This window comes from Ascaphus truei, chromosome 11 (assembly GCF_040206685.1).
Source record: "Ascaphus truei isolate aAscTru1 chromosome 11, aAscTru1.hap1, whole genome shotgun sequence".
Lineage (NCBI taxonomy): Eukaryota > Metazoa > Chordata > Amphibia > Anura > Ascaphidae > Ascaphus > Ascaphus truei.
The window spans coordinates 25,057,774-25,081,227 of NC_134493.1; the positions used below are offsets into that span (position 1 = coordinate 25,057,774).

General features: G+C 42.9%; 1 protein-coding gene across 3 annotated transcripts in view; it reads left to right on the forward strand.

Annotated features, from left to right (window-relative positions):
* Positions 1–23,454, forward strand: part of CIITA (class II major histocompatibility complex transactivator) — a 140,539-nt gene that overhangs the window by 3,047 nt on the left and 114,038 nt on the right. For 2 of the 3 annotated variants that reach the window (XM_075565345.1, XM_075565347.1), the window contains exon 2: positions 18,430–18,702. In XM_075565345.1, the coding sequence (XP_075421460.1) occupies positions 18,432–18,702 (271 nt within the window). In that variant the 5' untranslated portion in view covers positions 18,430–18,431. Of the gene's footprint in view, positions 1–18,377; positions 18,703–23,454 lie in introns of those variants that run through there. The other variant, XM_075565346.1, reaches the window with a different exon arrangement.

A 23,454-nucleotide genomic window follows, 5' to 3' on the forward strand; every position in this document is an offset into this window, starting at 1 on the left:
AGGAAGAAGAGGAGGCAGCCAAGGGTGGTCTGAGTAGAGACAGAAAAGAGTCGGCGTGGGTTAGACTTGTGTGTGATGATTCGTGTTGAAAAGTAGGTTTGTTTAGCCTGAGAGAGGGCAGAGTTGAAACAGCACAGCATAAATTTGTAGTGAATGAAGTCTGCGAGCGTATGAGATTTCCTCCAGAGGCGTTCAGAGGAACGAGTGGAGGAATGCAGCATGCGTGTGTGGGACTTTAGCCAGGGTCTGGGGTTAGAAGGGCGAGGACGGCAGAGAGAAAGCAGGGCATGAAGATCAAGAGAGGAAGATAAGGCAGAGTTGTAGTTCCTGACCAGGTTGTCAGGGTCTGAAACAGAACTGAGAGAGGAGAGGGAGGAGCGTAAAGTGGAATCAAGAGCTGGAAGGTTAATAAAGCACAGGTTTCTACAAAAACAAGGGCGAGATGGAGATGGAGAGAAGCGAGAGAGAGAGAAGCGAGAGAGAGAAAAGGAGATGAGGTGATGATGAGGTGATGGTCAGAGAGAGGCAAAGGGGAAATGGAGAAATCGGAGAGAGAGATGTTTTTAGTGAAAACCAGGTCTAGGTAGTGTCCATCATTGTGGGTGCTGGCTTCAGTCCACTGTTGAAGGCCAAAAGAAGAGGTTAGAGAGAGAAAGCGGGAAGCCCAAGGGAGAGAGGGGTCATCAATGTGGCATTTGAAGTCCCCAAGGAGAAGAACAGGGGAGTCTGAGGAGAGGAAGAAAGAGAGCCAGGATTCAAAGTGAGAGAGAAAGATAGAAGGGGGATGAGTAGAGGAAGGTGAGCGATAGATGACTGCCACATGGACAGGGAGAGGAGAAAAGACCTGCCATCAGGGCGCAGAGTGTGGGAGAAGGAAAGGCCACCCTAAGAGAGGGCAGCTTCCAGAGCAGAGTCAGACTGAGTGAGTCAGGTCTCAGTTATAGCAAATAGGAGCAGAGTGTGAGAGAGAAAGAAGTCATGCACAGAGAGGAACTTGTTGGAGAGGGAGCGGGCATTCCAAAGGGCACAGGAGAAAGGAAGGGAAGAGGAAGGGTGGCAGGGGATGGGTATGAGGTTGGAGGGGTTTTCACCAGAAGGAGTAGAAGTTACATGTGGAAGGCGAGTATGAGAGCAAGTAGAAATAATGAATGATATATGAATAGAGTTAGAGACATGATGAGGCTGGTGGAAGGAAGTGCATAATTTGAAAAGAAGTGAGGTCACAGCAAATATAAAAAATAAAGGTGGCATCACAGCAATCGTTAAGTGCTGAGATGTGCAGTCTGGGATAGATGATATCCTCCTTTCCAGTGTAGTTCAAATGCAGCAATCAGAAGCAGAAGGTGTTGTCCACTTTTCCACTTCTTTTTGAACTTCCTTTTTAAACTTCCTCACTACTTTAAATATTTCTACTTAAAAGCATTTCTGCTTAGGAGCATGGCTGCAGGCAGCAATGGCTGTTGTGAGTTTACTTATATACTTTTCCAAAGTCACCTGGTTGGCCTAACCAACTTAATTAGCACATGTGAGGGACGTTAAAGCAAATGGTGCGGAAGATGAATGAAATTAAGACACACCAAGGTATGATGATTGCAGGACAGACAGACAATTTGAGATATGTTTTTACCTAAAAATTTATGTTTTAAATTGAACTAAATAGACAGCAGTCAAATAAAGTAGGGTATTTTATACATTGTTTGCCAGATGGTATAAATACATTTACTTTTGATCATCTTTAGGCGAGTGCTGCGGAATTCTTTTTCCTACATGTAACTTAGGGCTAAAGTGATCCTGGCGTGTGTGTGTGTATAGTATGTACAGAATATATATATATATATATATATATATATATATATATATATATATATATATATATATATATATATATATATAGCAAATAAAGTAGCGCCAGAGTATTGGTGAATAAAAACCCTAATAGTGACTAAAGTGTATAATGTGGAAATTGTACCATGTATAAATGTATATAGAATATACATAAATTTAAATATTGTGCAATAAACAAGTAATATGAAAACATACAACACAGTAAATACCACAAACCCAATAAAAATATGTGCACTAATGTGAAAAAAATGTGCTTAAAAAAGAAAGAAAAAGAATGACGTCCAACCAGGCCTTTTAGATCAGTCCATGAATAGTAGACAATTGGTGCTGTTATGGGGGTCTCTGGCTGCTCTCAAAATGGATGAACCACATCCAAAGGAAATCTAAAAGAAAAAAAGAAGAGAGAGCGCACGCCCCATAGCGTAATATAGTATATTTAATAGTAAAAAAAGGAAGGGAGGGAGGGTGGGGGGAAGAAATACACTCACAAGATAAAAAACAATTCGAGCAATTTGTGATAAAATCACCACCATCCGGCTTGTCTGCAACAAAAGTCCACCGATCGAGGCTCCCTCAGGGCTGTGGAACTGCTACCAGGAAACCGGAGATTGCCTCCAACACTTCAATGGCCACAATACTGACTCGCGCTCAAGGCGGCCTCCTCGTGCGCAAGCCCTTTGAGAAAGTCGCCGTCTGGTGACGAAACGCATCAGGGAACGTCAACGCTTCATCACGTCATTACGACTCCACGCATGCGCACGAGGAAGCCGCCTTGAGCGCGAGTCAGTATTGTGGCCATTGAAGTGTTGGAGGAAATCTCTTGGACTTTAACAGATCAATCTTTCCAGTGATGACATCTCCGGTTTCCTGGTAGCAGTTCCACAGCCCTGAGGGAGCTTCGATCTGTGGACTTCTATTGCAGACAAGCCGGATGGTGGTGATTTTATCACAAATTGCTCGAATTGTTTTTTATCTTGTGAGTGTATTTCTTTCCCCCCCCCCTCCCCTCCCTTCCTTTTTTACTATTAAATGTACTATATTACACTATGGGGCGTGCGCTCTCTCCTCTTTTTTTCATATATATATAAAGCCCTGAGGAAGGTCCCACTCTGAGGACCGAAACGTTGGCTGCCCTGTGTTGTTAATACACTTTATTTACTTTATTATATTGCGGTGTGCTGTCTCTTTGTTACTTGGATTTCCCTGGTTACCCTACATGTTTCTATATGGGACGAGCATCTGCCTTCATTTGAGAAACCGTGAGTGCAAACTATTTTTTCATTGACTATATATATATATATATATATATATATATATATATATATATATATATATATATATATATATATATATATATATAAAAATATAGTCAATGAAAAAATAGTTTGTATATATATATATATATATACACACACACACACACACACACATATACCGTATTTCCTCGATTGTAAGACGCAGCATTAATTTGGCCTTTACAATCGAGGAAAATTACTTTTTCACTTGCCATGTTTCAGGAGAAGTCCCATATCAGCGTAGGATGAATCGGGCGGCGGCGGCAGGGGAGGTCCCAAGTCTGCAGATGAATGAAGATAAGAAGACAGCGGGCGGGTGTGTGGTGGTGGCGTTAGGAGATCATAATAGCAGGAGAGCTGAGCAGGAGCAGAGGGGAACGGCTTGGGAGGTGCAAACTGTAACACCGGAAGTTGATCGGTGGCTGACTTCCGGTTACAGTGTACACCTCCCAAGCCGTTCCCCTATGCCACTCTGCTCCTGCTCAGCTCTCCTGCTATTATGATCTCTTGCTGCCGCCGCCACCACTGCACACCTGCTGTCTTTTTATCTTCATTCACCTGCAGACTTGGGCCTTGTACTGCTGTGGCACTCCCGCCACGCAACCGCCGCACTCCCGCCGACATGGGACCTCTCCTGAAACATGGTAAGTGAAAAGAGGGTGTTAGTACTATATACACTTTTTTTTATTATTATTATTTTTAATACATCGATTCTAAGACGCACCCTGATTTCAGACATGTGAAAATTGGACAAAATGTGCGTCTTAGAATCAAGGAAATAGGGCATATACATATATATATATACATACACACACACACACACACACACACACACACACACACACACACACACACACACACACACACACACACACACACATATATATATATATATATATATATATATATAGACACAAACAGAAAAGTATCCCATACGAGCACACGGGTGTACCAAAAGATAACAATTTACTTCACATCTTTTAAAGACAATACAAAAGGTTAAAATTGACAAGGACTACCTCTAGATACTGACTAGCTCAAAACAGCTATGTGCTATGTTGCATGAGTTAATAGCTGATGAGTGTGCAACACACATGTATTCTAGTGTATGGACCATAAGGTAGAAAAAATCATACCATGCCTAGAGAACAAAGTCAGTCTCTGTGTCAAAACCAGATAAAGCATGCTATGGTATAAGCATGTAATCACTCATGCTGTAATGAGTGTGCTGGAATATGACTGCTGGGTAAACACCAAACACTAAGTAGCTCAGACTGATGTGATTGAGTCACTCTCTCTAAAACACTAGCAGACAGCATTATGCAACCATAAAGTGTGGAGAGAAAAAAGTCTGGTAACCAAATAATGAAAGAAGGTTTGCACAAGGTCAGTATATCCACATGAGTCCCAAGATATGGGAGGAGGTGTCCTTTCTTTGGCTTCCCGCTCCTACGCGTTTCGACTTGCATCTTCCTTGGGGAGTGGTAAATTACACTGGAAGTAGTTGACATTTAAATAGGTCAAAATCGCGCGAAAAATGAGCATTTAAATTATCATTATTAGAAACATCTGTGTAATTGCATAGTAGTCCGCCCAAAAGGATGTGTTTTAAGGCTATGTCCAATCAGTGAATGTGTTGTTCGTGACGTCACCGCGTGCGCGACGTCGTTGTTAGAGTAACATAAAAAAAGCCTTGAAAAGGACACTATCAGCTGTGTTATTTCTAAATGTCTGCCCCTCAGGGTGTATGAGATGGCTCTGTCCAATCAGATGCGTATGCGACGTCGTTGTCCTGGTAACGTAGACAGTCACATGGTAGGGTCAGGGCAGATCGTATACTCCTGGTTTCACGTATGTACCACAGTCTCCTCCCCTTCGATCAAGGAAACCAATTGGATATCGGGCTGGTAGTGATGTGATCACACGTTGGCATCGTCGTTATGGCAACCCTTTTTTATCTTTGATAAAGTTGGTAAGAGAGAGATTTTGAAATATCATGATATAACACATAGCTGTTTTGAGCTAGTCAGTATCTAGAGGTAGTCCTTGTCAATTTTAACCTTTTCTATTGTCATATAAAAGATGTGAAATAAATTGTTATCTTTTGGTACACCCGTGTGCTCGTATGGGATACTTTCTGTTTGTGTCTATATATATATATATACTCATTAGAGCATGAGTGATTACATGTGTAACGGGTGTTCGTGTCTGGTCTGACCCACCCAATCTCACATTGGCCCCTGTGGTCTATCCAGCCCTCATTACATGTTCGTGTCTGGTGGTGCACCTGTAGACAACAGGACTCCTGAGTCTCCCGCATGATGGTACCCCAAGGCCCTAAGCTGGCCATACACAGCACCACCACTGTTTTCACACCATTCCACAACAGGCTCACAAAAGTCTCCTCTGTAGCTGGCTCCTCTTCTTCACACATCATAACATATTCGTTCTCTCCTTCGGCCTCCGTCAGCCATATTTGAGCTTCCGCACCGCGCGGATTCTCCATTCTGTCTGACGCCATTCGACTACTGTGTCTTGAATTATTGTACATGGAGCTCCACTCTGCGGGGCAGCTGCCACACCGATACAATAAAAATGCCTTGTGCACCACCTTGTGTACCTAATGTTGATCTGACTCGTGTTTGCACTACCTCAGGCTAGGCTCACTCTTGCTGTGTCTTCTGTATCTCCTTCCTCCCAGTCTGTGCTCCCTGCGTTGAGTGGTCTGGAATGGACTAGAGTACTCTGGTTCGTCCATGCAATACTTTGGGGTCTACCTACTGTTGGTCAGTCTAGCGCAGACCCTCTCCAGGATTCCTGCTCTAAGTTACCAGTTTATCCCTTTAGGCGTCATACCACTAGCACTACCTCAAGGTTTCGATGACAGCTATAGCCCGGCTCCAGACCCAGCTAACTCCTTGCAGAATCCCAGGGCGTCCGTGCGGTCCGTGTCGCATGCAGCTCCCCTGACTACCCCTGGCTCCCTTCCATACAGCACAAAGTGGCAGCAGACACTCTCCCCATTCCTGGTGAGCCTAGCAAAAACCTGTCCTGTTGACAGGTCTCTCAGCAGCGCCTCCAACTGTAACGGGTGTTCGTGTCTGGTCTGACCCACCCAATCTCACATTGGCCCCTGTGGTCTATCCAGCCCTCATTACATGTTCGTGTCTGGTGGTGCACCTGTAGGCAACAGGACTCCTGAGTCTCCCGCATGATGGTATTCGGGGATGTCAAGCCAGACAGGCATCTGAGATAGTGTGTGCGAGTCCTACTTACATCACGTGCAGCGCCTCCACCTCATCAGAATCTATGCATACGCAGGTAGATGGTCCTGATGAGGAACTCCTTCTTGGTGGTGAGGGCCCCTGGAGAGTAATTGCAGACTCACACCTTGGGGTTCTCGTTGAACAAGCCATATTTATTGTGCGTGGTGATAAGGGCCAGCTGCCCCTCACAGTCATTGCCTCAGCCGCACATTGCTCTGTGATCCCCTTTAAAAAGAACGTCCTCCCAATGGAGTGGGATTCCCTCTCCCCGCAGGGAGATCACCCTTGTGCCAGGTCCCTGGACACAGTTGGCCTTCTCTGGCTGGCTTTAGAATGGTGCCACTAGTTACTGCACTAGTGGGCACATTGAACTTGCTGCTTCACCTTCACCTTGTAACATCAACCCGCAGCAACCACACTAACTTTAGGCAGTGCGGTGCCTTATATACCTCAGGAAGCAGGCACATCTCTGATGTCACTAACTAGGGACTCAGAGCATGTAGCCACTCCCATCCATACATAGGGCACCTCACCAGGGTGTGAGGGCAAACCTCCATAATTACTGCTGGCATTCCTGTAACTTACCAGGTTTTGCTGCCAGCAGGAGAAATGACTGTAGACATTGTTATGCATGGCTACATATGCTTATACCATAGCATGCTTTACCTGGTTTTGACTCTTAGTATCACCTGTTTGGACACAGAGACTGACTTTGTCTCAAGGCATGGTATGATTTTTTTCTACCTTATGGTCCATACACTAGAATACATGTGTATTGCACACTCATCAGCTATTAACTCATGCAACATAGCTGTTTTGAGCTAGTCAGTATCTAGAGGTAGTCCTTGTCAATTTTTAACCTTTTGTATTGTCTTTAAAAGATGTGAAATAAATTGTTATATTTTGGTACACCCGTGTGCTCGTATGGGATACTTTTCTGTTTGTGTCTCTATTACCCATTATCCCGTAGCACCACTGGCATAATAATTTTTACTTTATAATTAGCCAGTCTACAAGGGTACCTATACAATACGTAGTGTGTATGGTATCTAGCCCCCCCTCTCTCTTCAAATATATATATATATATATATATATATTGAACGATCTGAATGTGGCCATACTCACAGGTAATCTTAGAACACCGAAAGAGAGACAGTTGCATGAATACAAATTTATGCAACTGTTTGGGACACTTAGCGGTGGCGTAAACCGAGCCCGAAGTTTCATGAATCATTACTGACACAATGTATCAATCATATTTTGTGTAGACGTCAACAACTGAGCCACTGATTGAGCCACATGTGCTTAATCAGGGTTAGCCTTAAAAAATGACGTGTTGGTAGCCCGTGACTACTGGAGTTCGCCACTCCATGTGCAGATAATATATAGTTAATGCTTAGTTACTGAGCTGTTAATCAGTGGCATTGCCTAAACTTAATAACAATGGCAGGGTTTCTTTCTTCATTATTAAGGCATGAGGAGAACAGGTTGGATTGCTCACGAAAACCTGCACTCTGATTTGTCTGGTTATAAATGAAAGTTATGCAAATCATAAACAGATAAAAGATAAATCAGACAGACTCTCCTTTATTGGCAGTGTACTTGTTTTATTTCCATCTGCAGGCAATGGTGGAAAATAAAACGGGAGATTATCATCGGAAAAAGTGTTTTGGCGCACTGCCATTCCCTGCAGTTTGCATTTTATTTATTGAAATAGGAAGAAAAGAAAAAAGTTGTACAGATGCAGCGGCCATAATTTTACAAAATCACGCGGTGTATACCTCGGAATACCCATGTCATGGCGCAGGATTTCTACCAACATTCCCGCCCTAAGACGCAAGTGCAGAAAATTGCATTTTAGTGTTCTGGCTTTTAAACACCTGACATTGACACAGTAGCACAGTAGCACACATTCATTCATTTCATTGCATTTAATTGCACACAATCCATGAAATTCAAACAAAGCAACCGCAATAAACATGTGTGCCTGGGGCGATTGGCCGCGTTCATGCTGCGTGGGGTACAGCAGCGCACACGAAAACGGAGCCGTGATTTCTTAAAATAATGGCCGCTGCATCTGTAAGTACTTTCTATGATATTTGGAGCAGACTGAGGGAATAAGGTTGTGCTTGTTTATAACGAACTCAAGGGAAAACAGGGAAGGAGGGAATGGGGGGGAGGGGAAAAGGAGGAATGTACCCTCGCGACTGCTAAGCAATATATGCTGTGGTGCTACTATCAGGGGTGAGCAAGAACTAACACTGGGGGAGAGAAAGAACCCCAAAGGAGAGCACTCAAACAGGAGCGCAACACACGATAAATGGAAGGGGAGTGGTAGCAATGATATGAGGAGTGATTATATTAAAATATCTTTATTTGGAGTCTTAACTAAAATAAATGGAACGCTAGGTTGCCAGAGTAAATTACAGGTTCCACGAAGGAGAGTTAGAGCACTACTACAGAAAAAATAAATTGCTAGAGAGTGTGTCCCAAATTAAGGTTTAATAGGTCAGAGCATGGTAACAAAGAAAAAATGAGCCCTCAGGCCCCCACCGACATGTTTCGAGCTTCCGCTCTTTCTCAAGTTGTTGGGTCTATGTTAAAGAGCACCACACAGCTTTTTTCCTTTCTGCCAGAGTAAATTAGACTCGTAATGAGCCAAAAGCGCAGCGAAATATAAAATGTACCAGGTCTCATGTGTACAGTGTTTGCTAATACCCTTGATGATATATGCAGGGTAAAGCCAAATCTGTGTAAGCTATTGTAAAACTACAGATGTTACACCTGTCGCAGGTATAGCATCACAAGGACAGGTGAGTGTGGGTATTGCCTGCTCATATAGGATAACAAGTTATATAATCAAGGTAAGTATCCGCAGTGATGTACCAGCATAGGACCATAAGACAAACAATATTGTCAGTAGCCAGTAGTAAGGCAAGGCAGGTAAGTTGGTCACTGCTAGTATCCCCGATGTAGAGGGGACTGCTGCTATGGAAGGACACCGTTACAGCAGTGAACAGGTTATACACATTCTATCAGCATGGCAGTATAGTAGGTATCCTGGAGGGATATATCTACTCTGCATGCACAAGTCAAGCGTCTACTAGTCCAGTAAATTGAAAAAATAGAACAGTAGTACACAGGTAGTGTCTACTTACACTTGAAAAAATATATTAAAAACGACATGAAACTCTGGTAGAATAAAAAATGTATATCAGGAACCGTGGTGGTGCTTAATAACTGGTGCTTGATAGCCCAGCACCAACTTGCCAGTGCCTGTATAACAGATATTGCCACAGTTACTGTTCGAGATATAAGTTATAAGCTTAATACTTGTATCTAACTCCGTGTAGGGTAGCTAGTATGGGCTTGGACGCGCTCCGATCACGAGCGTTGGTCCCGCCCCCTTGACGTGATGACGTCACTTGCCGACGTACGTTTCGCTATGGCAAAGCTTTCTCAAGGCTGGGCGGGGCATGTGTACTGCCCCCACCTTTTATGAAGGAGCCTGAGCTCTGATAGGTTAGTCAGTTCCCTATTCTAGTACTCTGGCTAAGTGATTAACGTGCGTATAGTGTAGGATGCGATCACAATGCTAAGTAAAGGCGTGCCTGAGCCCCTGGTGCCTAGTCTAAGTGCTGTGGATAATAGAGGTAAATGCAGGCCACAGTAGACTTCATACCCAGCACATAGATGTGGCACAGCACTGGTAATAATAGATATTTTTATTTTTAGAGATGGGCAGGTGGTGAGTATACCCATCACAGTGCTACAATAGATCTAGTTAAATAATTAAGTTCCATTGGGCTGCATAAATAGCGCCGAAAGGTAGCAAGGCACTTATGGTGAGTGCACACTAGGGATGAACGTTCAGAGAGGTAGAATGTGAATAGCTGTACATGGAGTGGGTAAACCCAAGAATGAGATGTATGCTTGGCTGAGGTAGGTAGTAGTGCTACGATAGCGAGCTAAATAAAGGGACTGAAGATGAAGCCTTCATTTAGACCCTTTGGGCTCAGGGTTTGTAGTGTATATATCCACCGGGACTCTATTTTTAGTAATTCCTGGTCCCAGTTACCCTTCCTGATGCCCATGGAAAGCTGGTCTATGCCCTTGAAGGTAAGTACTGTGTGGTCACCCCGGTGATGCTCGTTGACATGCCTAGCCACCGGAGTGTCCACACCATTCCTAATGTTTCCCAAGTGTTCAAGGACACGAACCCTAAAGGCTCGCCTGGTTTTCCCTATGTACTTTTTTGTGCATACACATTCTGCCATGTAGATAACTCGTGGGGTTTTGCAGTTAATAAACTTTCGTATATTAAACGTGCGTGTATTGTCCCAGTTATTAAACGTTTTTGCGTTTACTATGACAGAGCATGCTTTGCAGTTTTTGCAGCTAAAGCTGCCTGATGGTTTCTGGGGAAGCCAGGTTTTGTTGACGGGGGCCTCAAAATGGCTCCTTACCAGCCGATCTCGTAGGTTCTTAGACCTACGGCTGGTCATTTCGGGGTACGGTTTAAGCACTTCTTTGAGGTCCTCGTCAGCCCTAAGGATGTGCCAATGTTTGTTAAAGGCACTCCTTGCTTGGTTCCATTGCTCGTTATATGTGCCTATGAACCTAATAGTGTGAGTGGGTCTGTTCTCCATTTTATCTTTTAGTAGGTCCAGCCTAAGTGTATTTCTGGCTCTCTTGTAAGCTTTTTTAACCGTGTTTCTTGAGTACCCACGTTCCAAGAATCTTTCTTTCATCAGCGAGGCTTGTTTCTCGAACTCTGTATTGTCTGTGCAGTTCCGTTTGATCTGTAAGAACTGTCCTACAGGGATACCTTTGATAAGGTTAGGTGGGTGGTGACTAGTAGCCCTCAGAATACTGTTTGTCGCAGTGCTCTTTCTGTAGATGGTGCTACTAATCATTCCTGTTTCTCTGATTTGTACAGTGAGGTCGAGAAAATTAATTTTATCTGGACCTATCTCGTAAGTGAGTTTCAAGTTGTTTGAGTTCTGGTTCAGTCCATCGATGAAGGTCTTGAGGAGGTTAGTGGATCCCCTCCACATCAAGAACACATCATCGATGAATCTGTACCACATCTCAATATGGTCCGTGAATGCCTCATTGGACTCACCAAAAACCACTTCTGCCTCCCACTATCCCAGGTACAGATTGGCATAGGATGGGGCACATTTGGTCCCCATCGCTGTGCCCTGGGTCTGGTGGTACAGTTTGTTGTTGAATAGGAAGTAATTTTTGGTGAGTACAAAATCAAGGAGTTTGACCAGAAAGGTGCTGTGATCCTTACATGATCCCCCCCTTGCTCTCAGAAAGTACGATACAGCCTCTAGACCTTTTGAGTGTGGAATCGAGGTGTATAATCCTTCCACATCGAGTGACACTAAAATAGTGTCAGCCGTCACCGTAATATCATTGAGTTTGTTCAGGATATCCTTTGTATCCCTAAGGTGAGATGGGAGGGCTGTTACAAATGGTCTTAATATTTGATCAATATAATCACTGGCATTTTCTGTAAGGTTCCCAATGCCAGAGACAATGGGACGTCCCGGGGGGGTATCTTATTTTTGTGTATTTTGGGTAGCGAGTAGAAGGTCGCAATTTTAGGAAATTGAACATAGATAAAGTCCATCCCACTTTTGGTGATAAGGTTACTATGGAAAGCATCTGACAGAGTACTATGTAGAGTTTTCTGATACTCTAGAGTGGGATCACTCATGAGGACCTCATAACAGGTCCTATCGGAGAGAAGACGTATGTTTTCTGCCACATAGTCCACACTCCTCAGGATAACAAGGTTACCCCCCTTGTCCGAGGGTTTGATTGTTATTTCCCTGTCCTGTTCAAGTTCCTTGAGGGCTGTTTCCTCATCTTGTGTCAAATTGCGGTTGTCAGTTTTTTGGGGATGTCTGAATGACTCTAATTCTCTCGTCACTAAATTGACGAATACCGCTATGTTAGAATTAGCTTCTAAAGGTGGCATGAATCTAGATCTTGGTCTGAGGGAGGTAAAGGGCCCCTCCCCCTCTATCCTGTCTGATTCTTCTGCTAGGTCTGTGAGTAATCTTAAATTTTCCACATCAAGTTCATTCAAGGGGTCTATGCCCAAGTTAGTTGTTATCCTAAGATCCCTTCTCTTGAAAAGTTTGTGTAGTAATAGTTTTCTTGCGAATAGGTTCAGATCCTTAACCCATTCGAAGATATCTAATTTCGATGTGGGGGAGAACGACAGACCTTTTAACAGTACACTAATGTGATTAGGGTTTAATAGACGATTGGATAGATTAATAATCTGGCCTTGGTTCATGCCGCCTGTCATAGTAATAGCGGTATCAGATGGATGAGTAGGGGTTAATAGCATTTGTACCCTCTCGATCTCCTGAACGCCCCAGCACTTCTCCCTCTGCCCTGACCTCTTTTTGCCCCTTCTGGTCGGCCTCCTCCTCTCTGATAATATGTTGTCCTTTGCTCCTCTAAAAAAGGAAGTGGGGGTCCCTGAGTGCGCGTAAGCATGTGATGTTTCTTGTGAGTTTTTGTCTGTTCCTCCTCTAAGTCTGAGTTTTCATACTCTGTTGAAGACTCAATAACCTCCTGTTGTGGGTTCGGTTTTCTAAGGTGAAACTTATATATTTTGCCCTCATCAAAATCTTTTCTATCTCTGAGGTATTTTCGGTGTTTTCGTTCCTTTAATTCCTTTTTAAATTTATTGATATTAGTTTATAGGAGGGTTTCTAAATTTTGGAATTCAGTCTCTTTATTCCACTTCTCTACCTCAATCAAAAGTACATCAAGTTTATCACTCTGTAGTTGTAATTGAGTGGTCTTATAGTCAATCAGATGCTTCATTAAGTCCCTGGAGCACTGGCTAATTATATTTTCCCACTCCTCATATCATTGCTACCATTCCCCTTCCATTTATCGTGTGTTGCGCTCCTGTTTGAGTGCTCTCCTTTGGGGTTCTTTCTCTCCCCCAGTGTTTGTGCTTGTTTATACTCTGCTTGTTCTGTACATTGATTTGGATGAAGGTCTTTTCACTTTGGACGGCTAGCCGCTAGCTTAACATACTTTGTATATGGTAGAAGAGGTCATTCCGAAGCAATGTGCGACACAAGTAAACCTAATTCTTTTACATACTGCACTGATCATTAACCAAATACATTATAACCACTTCAGGCTGGTAGAGTTTTTTGAGAGAGTTTTTTTATCTTTGATAAAGCGCCCTGTGCGTGAAACATGTCACAGTGCTATTAGGATGTCTGTCCTTATGCTTTTTTAGCTAATAAATTCTTGAAAGAACTTTCGTGTCCAGTTCTCCATTGGTGTGGCTGTGCTTCGGCTCCTACGTGGATACACTCTCTTGCTGATTACCTGCCTGGATGCACGCCAGTCTGAATACGCTGTGCAGAGGCTTTTCCTGCCTTATTGTTCACGCCCCGCTCCAGCTGCTTTTGTGCACGGCCACCTACCCCTTCGAGGATTTCGGTGATTCCTGAACTGAGGAGGACGCGCATATGGACGGCGACGACATCACGCAGGTTGCCATGGAGTCAGCGTGATCGCCTGACCAACAACCAGTGAATACTACCATGAGTGACGCCGCGCTTACCTACCTCCCGGATCTCCGCAGGGGAACCGCCACCAAATGTGAAGGATCGGGGCTCCGGTTTGATTGGGTCTTACCGGTCTGAAGTTGATTGAGTAAAGCAACCATTGCCTGCTGTAAACGAGTGGTTATTGAATTTAACCCTTTATTGCCATTTTGCTTGAGACATTGAAAAAAGCACTTGAAAAAAGCACTTACAAACCACGCACTTGCAGACTTTCATCATAGACCCTTCAAGTACTGGACATATGTCTTTATATTACAGCATTTGATTCCAGCGTGACACCACTATTACTGTTTTTGAGCTCCGGATATTTTGGTCTTTCTTTAGACCAATTTCTTCTATGGTAGAGTTTTTTTGATGCTAGTAAAAGGGAAAAATATAAACACACACAAACACCGGGGGTTATTCATTAAGGTGCAATAGTGCCGATCTGGCACTACCATACAGAAACTTCTATTAACTTAATTCTGAGTTTATGTGCGGTAGCGCCAAAACTACTGCTCTTTCATGAATAACTTACACAGTATAATACATCCCAATATAATATTTACATTTCCTCTTCCCTATCTCCTCCAATCGACATTCCCCAAATAAAAAGAAAATACAGAGGGCAAAAGCACTTTGATACATTATTACTAAAAGGACGAAAATGTGTCTTGGATCATACAAATGTGTCAGACGGAATGAACAACTGGATACTAATAACTTTATTTGTTCTGGTTTGATTGTAGATAACGTTCATTTGAAAGGACTTTAAAAGTGTGCTAAGGGTTAGCACTTAGTGAATCTGGGTAATTGTGTTACTGTTTTAAAGAATGTGCAGCCAAGTCAGAAGTACAATTAGTAACTGTAACAGGGACATATCCATTTTTAAGTAAATCTGCCTCTAAATACTCTGAGGAATCCAGCAAGGAGCTGGTTGATTGCAGCCAGGCAATTAACCGGGCTCCCCCTGGCTAATCAGACCAGCTTAAAAACCTCCTACTGTGAACTAACCAGGAGATTCTTGAGCATACAGCGTTACTTTGTGCTGATTGCAAGACACAGGAGAGACAGATTTCCTTAGCACACAAGGGTGCTGACAAAGGAGAGGAAAGATCAGACTGATATTCCTGGGAGCGGCTGGATTGCAAAGCCTTCAGCTGGAGAACCAGATAAGACTTTTTATATCTTGCTCCCTGAGAAATAGTATATGTTTTTGTAACTGGGAACTGGCCTACCCAGCCAGTCACACATAGTTAGGGCATACAGTTTAGCTATTCTCTAAAGTGGAGTAGGTCTTTGTTTGTTTTGTATTTGTCTGTTGTGCAGTGTTTAAAGGGACAGGCGAAATAAAGCCATGTTTTAATTTCCCTAAAACTGTCTCCTTTTGTGTAAGTCTGCACCTCCCTCCTACAGTAACCAACAGCCTAGTGCACCATGACACATTTTTAAATGCTGAATTCAGAAATATTCCATTCATCTTTTATGCATGTTGGCACAAAATCCTCAAATTCAACGTACAAGGCTTTGCAGGCCCCTCTGACAGTGAAAGGGTTACATTTCTGAGAATACCAGGTGCACAGACAGGACTTGAACCCTGAAGTTTGTTATTGTACTTGTACTTGTAATAATCTTATCAATAAACCCAAACTCTTGGTGAAAATATCATTTAGAAACATTTTAGATATCCTGCATTAAAAAGTCTTGTAATTTGCATTTCAAGATTAAAATGAATCTTAGGGACTATTTTTCGGAATATGGGGGAAGATGTGTCAAGACAACATTGGAGCGAGACATTTTAATCTCGCATCCATTTGCATCAATATACAAAGGTACTTTGCTCTATGTACACCTGAAATTCGGACAGCAAACTGGTGCATGTACTGAGTCGTAATGCGATGTATCAACTTCTGCGTCTAGCTTTTATCGTTTTCTTTATGTTAAAATATTTGCCAGGTCTGAAGGGGCATAAACTCCCCAAGGGGCTTAGTATTTAAGGTACAGTAGTGCCAATCGGGCAAAAAACAAAATCCCTGTTCCAGTCAATGGCATTTCCGTGCTGTTTTACTTTTGGAACGATCACACGTTTCATGAATTTCCACATAGTACTTAATCAGGTAATCAGCAGGCTCTGCTAAATAATAAATAATTGATGGATAAGAGTACTGTATATAACAAATGTGAATACAAACATTGAACCAGCACTCTACAGAGTGACCTGGTACTGTACATTTAAACAGAAAAAAAAGAAAGAGCATTAGGTCAAAAATAAAATATACTTTCATGCAAAAGAAATGTTAAAAAAAACGTACAAACAAATGCTCAGAGATACAAAGATAAAGAGAGGCGACACCCAACTCATTTCGCCCCTAGGCGTTTCTCAAGGGCGCATGATAAAACCGACAGATATATATAGCTTACATTAAATCACCTGATCAAATTACACAAATAGAGAAACTCTGCGTTTCATTCAGCAATCCATGACAAGCGCATGCACGCAAATAAGATTCTTTAAAAAAAATACCTGACCATCCACCTCTTCGTTTAGTCGTAGGTTGACTATACAAAAAGATTATTGTCTCAGTGATTTCCTCTTGGACTACATGTAACCTGTTCTACAGCAGCAAAATGTAAACATCACTATTGACCATCATATGTTTCTAACACACATAAAACAGTGGCATACTGTAAGTCAATTTCCTTTTTTCAGGGACATGCATGTTTTCATAGATTCACTATCTAAAAGTGCTAATAGTGCATTCAACATTTACACATGTACATAGTGCCATGTACACTACATATTTGGAATGACAATTAATTAAATAATGACTATTATATATCCAAGCCGTTTTGTTTTTTAAACGTTAGAACATTCTGCAGTCGATGACACATATTCGCATTGTGTACAAGAACCACATTTGTTTTGAAACAAACCTTCAGGTTATTGTGTTAAGAAGAAATGAGGAAGAGATCCGAAGAAACAGCGGAGTAAAAGCAGGTCAGTGAAAAAATATGAAAAGCTTTATTCGGACATACAGTACACAGAAGTGGTCTCAAAAAGAGAAAAACTCACGCGTTTCGCACCTAAGAGGTGCTTCCTCAAGGAGTGAGCTCCTTGAGAAAGTGCCACCTAGGTGCGAAACGCGTGGGAATTTCTCTTTTTGAGACCACTTCTGTGTACTGTATGTCCGAATAAAGCTTTTCATATTTTTTCACTTTCCTGGGTTCCCGTGCTAATTTTGACTTGCTTCACTCCGCTGTTTCTCCGGATCCCTTCCTTGTTTCTTCACGTCATTACCTATCCAGGAGGCATGCACTGAGCGACACCACTAGCAGTCCAGACCACTGCGGACCAAGCAGACGCCACTGCACGGGTTACCACCTAAGCACTATCAATTTCAGGTTTATAATAGGAGGTAAGATTATTCCACATCTTCCAGCAGAACCCGTCTGAGTGTTTTAGAGTTGGATGGAATTTTAATACACTTATTATCCCTACGTGATATTCAAGACTTTATGAACGAATCACTATTCAGCCTCTTCCAGAGCGCGAGACAGTAGACTTTTCTATTATTGTGTTAAGAAGCCAGATTTTCAAATGCTGGAAATTGTGGTATTTAAAAATGAATGTACAACTGGGAGACTTGTATAAACCCCCCTAGTACTGTATATAGTGAAAATAAGTCAAATTCCTTTTTACTCTTGTTAACTACAGTATCATGTTATTGCCACTAATTGTAACTAAAAGCATTGATACAGTCACAATGTTTCACATTCCTGTTTGGCATTGGGGAATTAAAGGCCAGAAGTCAGTAGTTTAAAAATCAGAATATTGAATAGACTATTTTTTCATTGCCTTTCTGGTCATTTTGTACAAAGGGGAAATACTAAAGTTACTGTAAATACTGTAAATGTAATACTGTATACTTCAAAACAGAGCACACATGGTCCATAGCGCACATATAGGGGTTACATCACAATTATTTGGACCTGTATGGATGATAAGGTATGCCAAGACATAGCACCATTTAGTAAATCTGGCCCTGAGAAACATTTTTAGATATTTCATAACTTAAGGAAATAGAGCGACTAAAAAGTTGAAGTTAAAACCCACTGCGTGAAAGCCAGTCACGCCTCATGTGAAAAGTTAAGACGAATACCTTTTAATACACTTAAAATGTCAGCTTCCTAAAATGTTATACAAAAATTTAGGAAGCAAATAGTTCTCCTTGTGGTTTCGTATGAAGTATTTACATCTGGAGAAAAAAAAAAAGAGATATTTGTTGCTACAGAAAAATGAGGAAACTATAGTGTATAAAGAAATCTTTATTTTTCTCTTGCCACTACATTAGTTTTGAAGGCAAAGATAACTTGATTAAAGGACGACTTGGAGTTCATACCCTATCCCACTGTCTTTATTTACAGATATGAATCTGTTTGAGGAGGTCCTGCCATTTGTAAGAAGAACGGTCTCCAGCGACACGTCTTTTGACATCAGGATATTTTTGGATCAGCTTGTTGAAAAGGAAGTGATATCCAAGGAATACCATCACAACTTGCTCAGTGAAAATGACATGGATGATCTGGCACGGAAGATAGCTTTAACTGTTGTAGAGAAACCTGAAATATACCATAAAGTTGTATCACCTTTCTATGAGCGTGTGGAGAACGACTCTTCTCTAGAATGGTCTTCAACCAGTAAGTTCAGCGTCTTTTGCTTCAACATGTACTGTACAACAAGTAATGCAGACATTTCCCACCTGACAAAATATTATATATCCCATTTTCTTTTCAATTTACCAAAGTGCGCCACTGTAGACCAGGCGGGGCAAGCAGAGGGAGTTCTCAAAAATATGCCGAGCCCTGTCAACTCTGATTTTCCAACCCATTGGAAAATGAACAGACTGGGTAGGCTAAGTGGTTCTAATCTGCCTTCAAATTTAATGTTACTTTGAGTATCATTGATTTGGAGTCTGTCGCACTGATTTGTAGCATCAGTACAGTAGTCATATAAACTGTAATAGTCTCACAGATACCTTTCAGTACTTATCCATGAAATGTAAACAATCTTGGTCTGGAATCTCTAACCTTGGGTGTGTGGAGGTTGCCATCGCTGTATGCTGTTTTGCATTCTAGCCATTGCGGCTGCAGCTTTCTTCTTTAAGCGTACTTGTTGAAGAAGTTCACTTGAAGAAGAAACCTACGAGGTTTCGAAATCTCTGCACATTGTAATCTCATCTATGATAAACTCTGATGTTGGTCCGCTAAAAGTTATCACAACTGACAATTAAGTTTCTCTTCTCCAGGACCAATACAGCTATAGAACATGTTATATTGTGAAACAATCCATTGGTACATACTAAATAAATACTGTACACAAAATGGGTCTATTTCTCCGTTTCCCTACTTGCAAAACAGGGGCACAAAAAAGCAACAGATATCTGAAAGAAAATTAATCTTGCTTAAAATAATGTTTTTTTTCTTCTTTTAACCCTTTTGCTGCCACAATGGTCTGCAAAAACATTACATATAATGTTTTGCAGCCAGAAGACTTTGATCCCTTAAGAGTAAACACATACAGTAAGTAAATATATCAATAATATATCAATGAGGACACTGAAAAGAACAAGATCCCTACTAAGTTGCACTCTGTACATGAGGACGAAAACAATGAAATTAGTTCAAATGACTTAATAGAAAATGGGTAAAAATGGGTAATGATTTGGTAAAGACAATGGTAGCCAATCAGACGCAGGCACAAAAATAATAACTATGGAGGATCCTCACTCTAAATATATGTAGTAGATATCGTACTACTGGAGATGTCTATGGGAAATGTTTCTGTAAATATTACCGTCCTTGTGTCCTATTGTATGCCTTATAACTGCAGAAAACTGAGACAAATAGATATTGTGGTTTCCAAGGCTGGTTCAAAGTAAAAACACAAAAAAAGGCACAAATATAATAAATGTAAGGTACAGTATCTTCACTTTACTTGTGGTGAAAAGTGTGGTCTACACCAGCAGTGCGCAAACTGGGGGACTGAGACTGACTGCGGGGGGCGCAGGGTTTACAGAGGCCCCGCGCGCTTCCCGAAGGCACTTAAATTACCTTGGCTCCGGCGGCGGATTAGACGGGTCGCCATGGCAACGCGGCATCAGATGACGCTGCACAGTCATGTGACGTCACGTTGCCATGGCAACATGATGTCACGATGCCGATGCCGGAGCCGCGGCAAGAGGGTGGTGGGGGGCGCGGAGAGAGGGGAACTGCCGGCAGGGGGGTGCAGGGAAAAAAGTTTGCGCTCCCCTGGTCTACACAACAAACATCCTATAAAGATGGCACTGTGTGCTATTAATTTCCAGAACATTGGCTGTATGTCATTCATGGGTACGCTGAAGGGGTTTATTATTTATTATTTTATTATTTTATATTAATGCTGAAGGGGATATTTTTTTGGGGGGGGGGAGGGGTTACGCCGAGGTCATGTGAACAGCTATAACCAAAACATATGAAATGAGTGAGACTGAAAGATAAGGGTACATCTAACACACGTACAACTTTCCAAAGCAAAGGTATGACATCTATATTACTGTGCATATCAATCACATATCAATCGCAGTATAATTGAAGAAGAGACCGGTGAGGTTTTGAAAGCTCTGTCCACTCTAATTTAATCTATGAAGAGCTCTTATTTTGTTCTCCTACAAGGTATCACCAGAAATATACAGCAATATACTAAACATACACGCATGCCATAGGGGCTTATGTATTAAGGCAAAAGTGCTGCAATACTGGGGCAAACCAAACTGCTCCAGATATATTAAAGAAACCAATAGGATTTTTTCTTTCTTTCATATGGTGCAGATGTAGTGCCCCAGTATTGTACTGCTTTTACCTTGATAAAGTACATATGCCCCATTGTGTTACATTAAAAGATCTGGGGGTGTATTTACTTAAGTCTCCCGGCTGCTCAGGGGGACAAAAGACGGCCCCACAGTAACTAATGAAAAGCATTAAACTCAGTGCGATGTTCTTCTTGGATAAATCGAGTGCAGTGTTTCCGCATCGGCTTTGATCCAGTTACTCAGCCAGGAGAATCTAATAAACGACCCCCTGGTTTCAAGTTCCACCTGTGACAGAAGTGAATGACTCAGTTGAAGTCCAATCAATTCATTTGCATCTCCCTCTAAAAGCACATTAACAATGTTGCTGACATAGAGATGTAATCAGGGTTATTACAGGGGAAGTAACATGGTAGTCCGGCCACCATCTTGCGTGCGGCTGATTGTACGCATTGACCGGTTCCCCTTCTGGTGCATTGTGTATGTCCCGTTGCAGCACGTCGGCTGCACCTGTAATTGCACTCTGCTTTCGGTTCTTTTTATAATCTGTGTAAAATGAAACTACTATAATGCTTTAAGACAGGCCCGTCAAAGGCAGAATAGCCCGGTTGTCAATTCTTAAGTCAGATTGCAAGACTTGGGCTGCACCAGAATTTTTCATTTATAAACAGTCACTATAACCTACGCATATAATTTATTCTTGCGTTTACCTTATAAAAAATACATAAACGCTGGTATCTCTCTCTCTTCCCCCCATTCCTTCTCTTCCCTCTCTCTCCCTTTCCCCCATCTCCTCCCCCGTCCCTTCTCTATCTCATCCCTCCCTTTTCTCTCCTCCTTCCCCTCATTCCCTCTCTCCCTTCCCTTCTCTCGCTCTACTTCCTCCATCATTCTTTCCCCCCTCTCTCTCACTCATGGTCTGTCCCCCACCACACACACACGCACACAATACCCCCTGCCCCACAATACACACACACACACACACAAATACACAATACCCCTTTGCCCCACAATATACACACACAAAATACCCAGTCCCCTACATAAGCTCCCCTCCCCTATGATAGCCGCACATCTTATCTTCGGGGAGCCACTGGTGCCACCCTGCCTTCTTCCAGTGCATGCCAGCAGGAGGAGAGGAGGTGGCACCAAGCACCAGCGGGTGAAGAGAAGGAGGAGACAGCGCAGCAAGGAGAGAGGAGGAGGCACCGTTCACCAGCAGGATAGAGGAGGAGGAGGCGCCATGCACCAGTGGGGGGAGAGGAGAAGGAGGCACTGTGTACCAGCGGGGGAGAGGAGGAGTAGGTGGCACCATGCACCAGCGGAGGGAGAGGAGGAGGTGGCACTGTGCACCAGCGATGAGAGAGGAGGAAGAAGAGGCGTCATGCACCAGCGATAGGAGAGGAGGAGGGAGAGTAGGAGGAGGCGCTGTGCACCAGCAGGGGGAGAGGAGGAGGTGGAAGTGGCACTGTGCACCAGTGGAGGGAGAGGAGGTGCCATGCACCAGCGGGGGAAGAGGAGGAAGAGGCGTCATGCCCCAGCAGGGGGAGAGGAGGAGGAGGGAGAGTAGGAGGAGGCGCTGTGCACCAGAAGGGGGAGAGGAGGAGGTGGAAGTGGCACTGTGCACCAGTGGAGGGAGAGGAGGAGGTGCCATGCACCAGCGGGGGAAGAGGAGGAAGAGGCGCCATGCACCAGCAGGGGGAGAGGAGGAGGTGGAGGTGGCGGTGGCACCGTGCACCAGCGGAGGGAGAGGAGGAGGAGATGCCATGCACCAGCGGGGGGAGAGGAGGAGGTGGCACTGTGCACCAGTGGAGGAGGAGGAGCCGCCATGCACAAGCGGGGGGAGAGGAGGTGGCGACGTGCACCAGCCAGGGAGAGGAGGAGGTGGAGGTCGCACCATGCACCAGCAGGGGGAGAGGAGGAGGAGGAGGTGGCACCATGCACCAGCGGGGGGGGAGGAGGAGGTGGCACTCCACGTAATTTAATCCCGTTTAAAATCCTTATAGAACTTAACATATATCTACATATATATTTACACTTCTACATATACATTATTTCAATGACATTCACTTCATTCACACACATCACTTATCATCATATTTGTTAATTCACTGTACACTTTATAATATGTATTCTATGAACACTCATGCAGTCTGTACAACTTGTCTGGGTGTTCGCCCTATCAAAACATTGTGTATACAATTAACAAAGTTATTGTTAGAATTTATATATACGGTATATGTATATATAAAGAACCCCATCTCGGCTGGTTCGGTATAGGTAAAAGGTGTTGTTGGGGTATGGTGCTACTACCGGGATAGAATGACCAATAATATACCCAAGAATAAAGAAAAGACAGAGGTGCCCAATGCTACATCAAATTGACAAAACATATATGGTAATATGTACAATGTTCAAATACTTCAATAATAATAATAATGACTTGGTTATTTGTTAAACCCTTTGGCCAAAGCGTTATAAGCCTGCATACCAAACGTCAAGGTATAACCAATAGTGCAGGTCCTACACTACACTGTGAACCCTTCCTGTTACCTCTGTATGAGGGGAAAGAACCATAGTAGGTCCTGTTCTTGCAGCAAAGTGA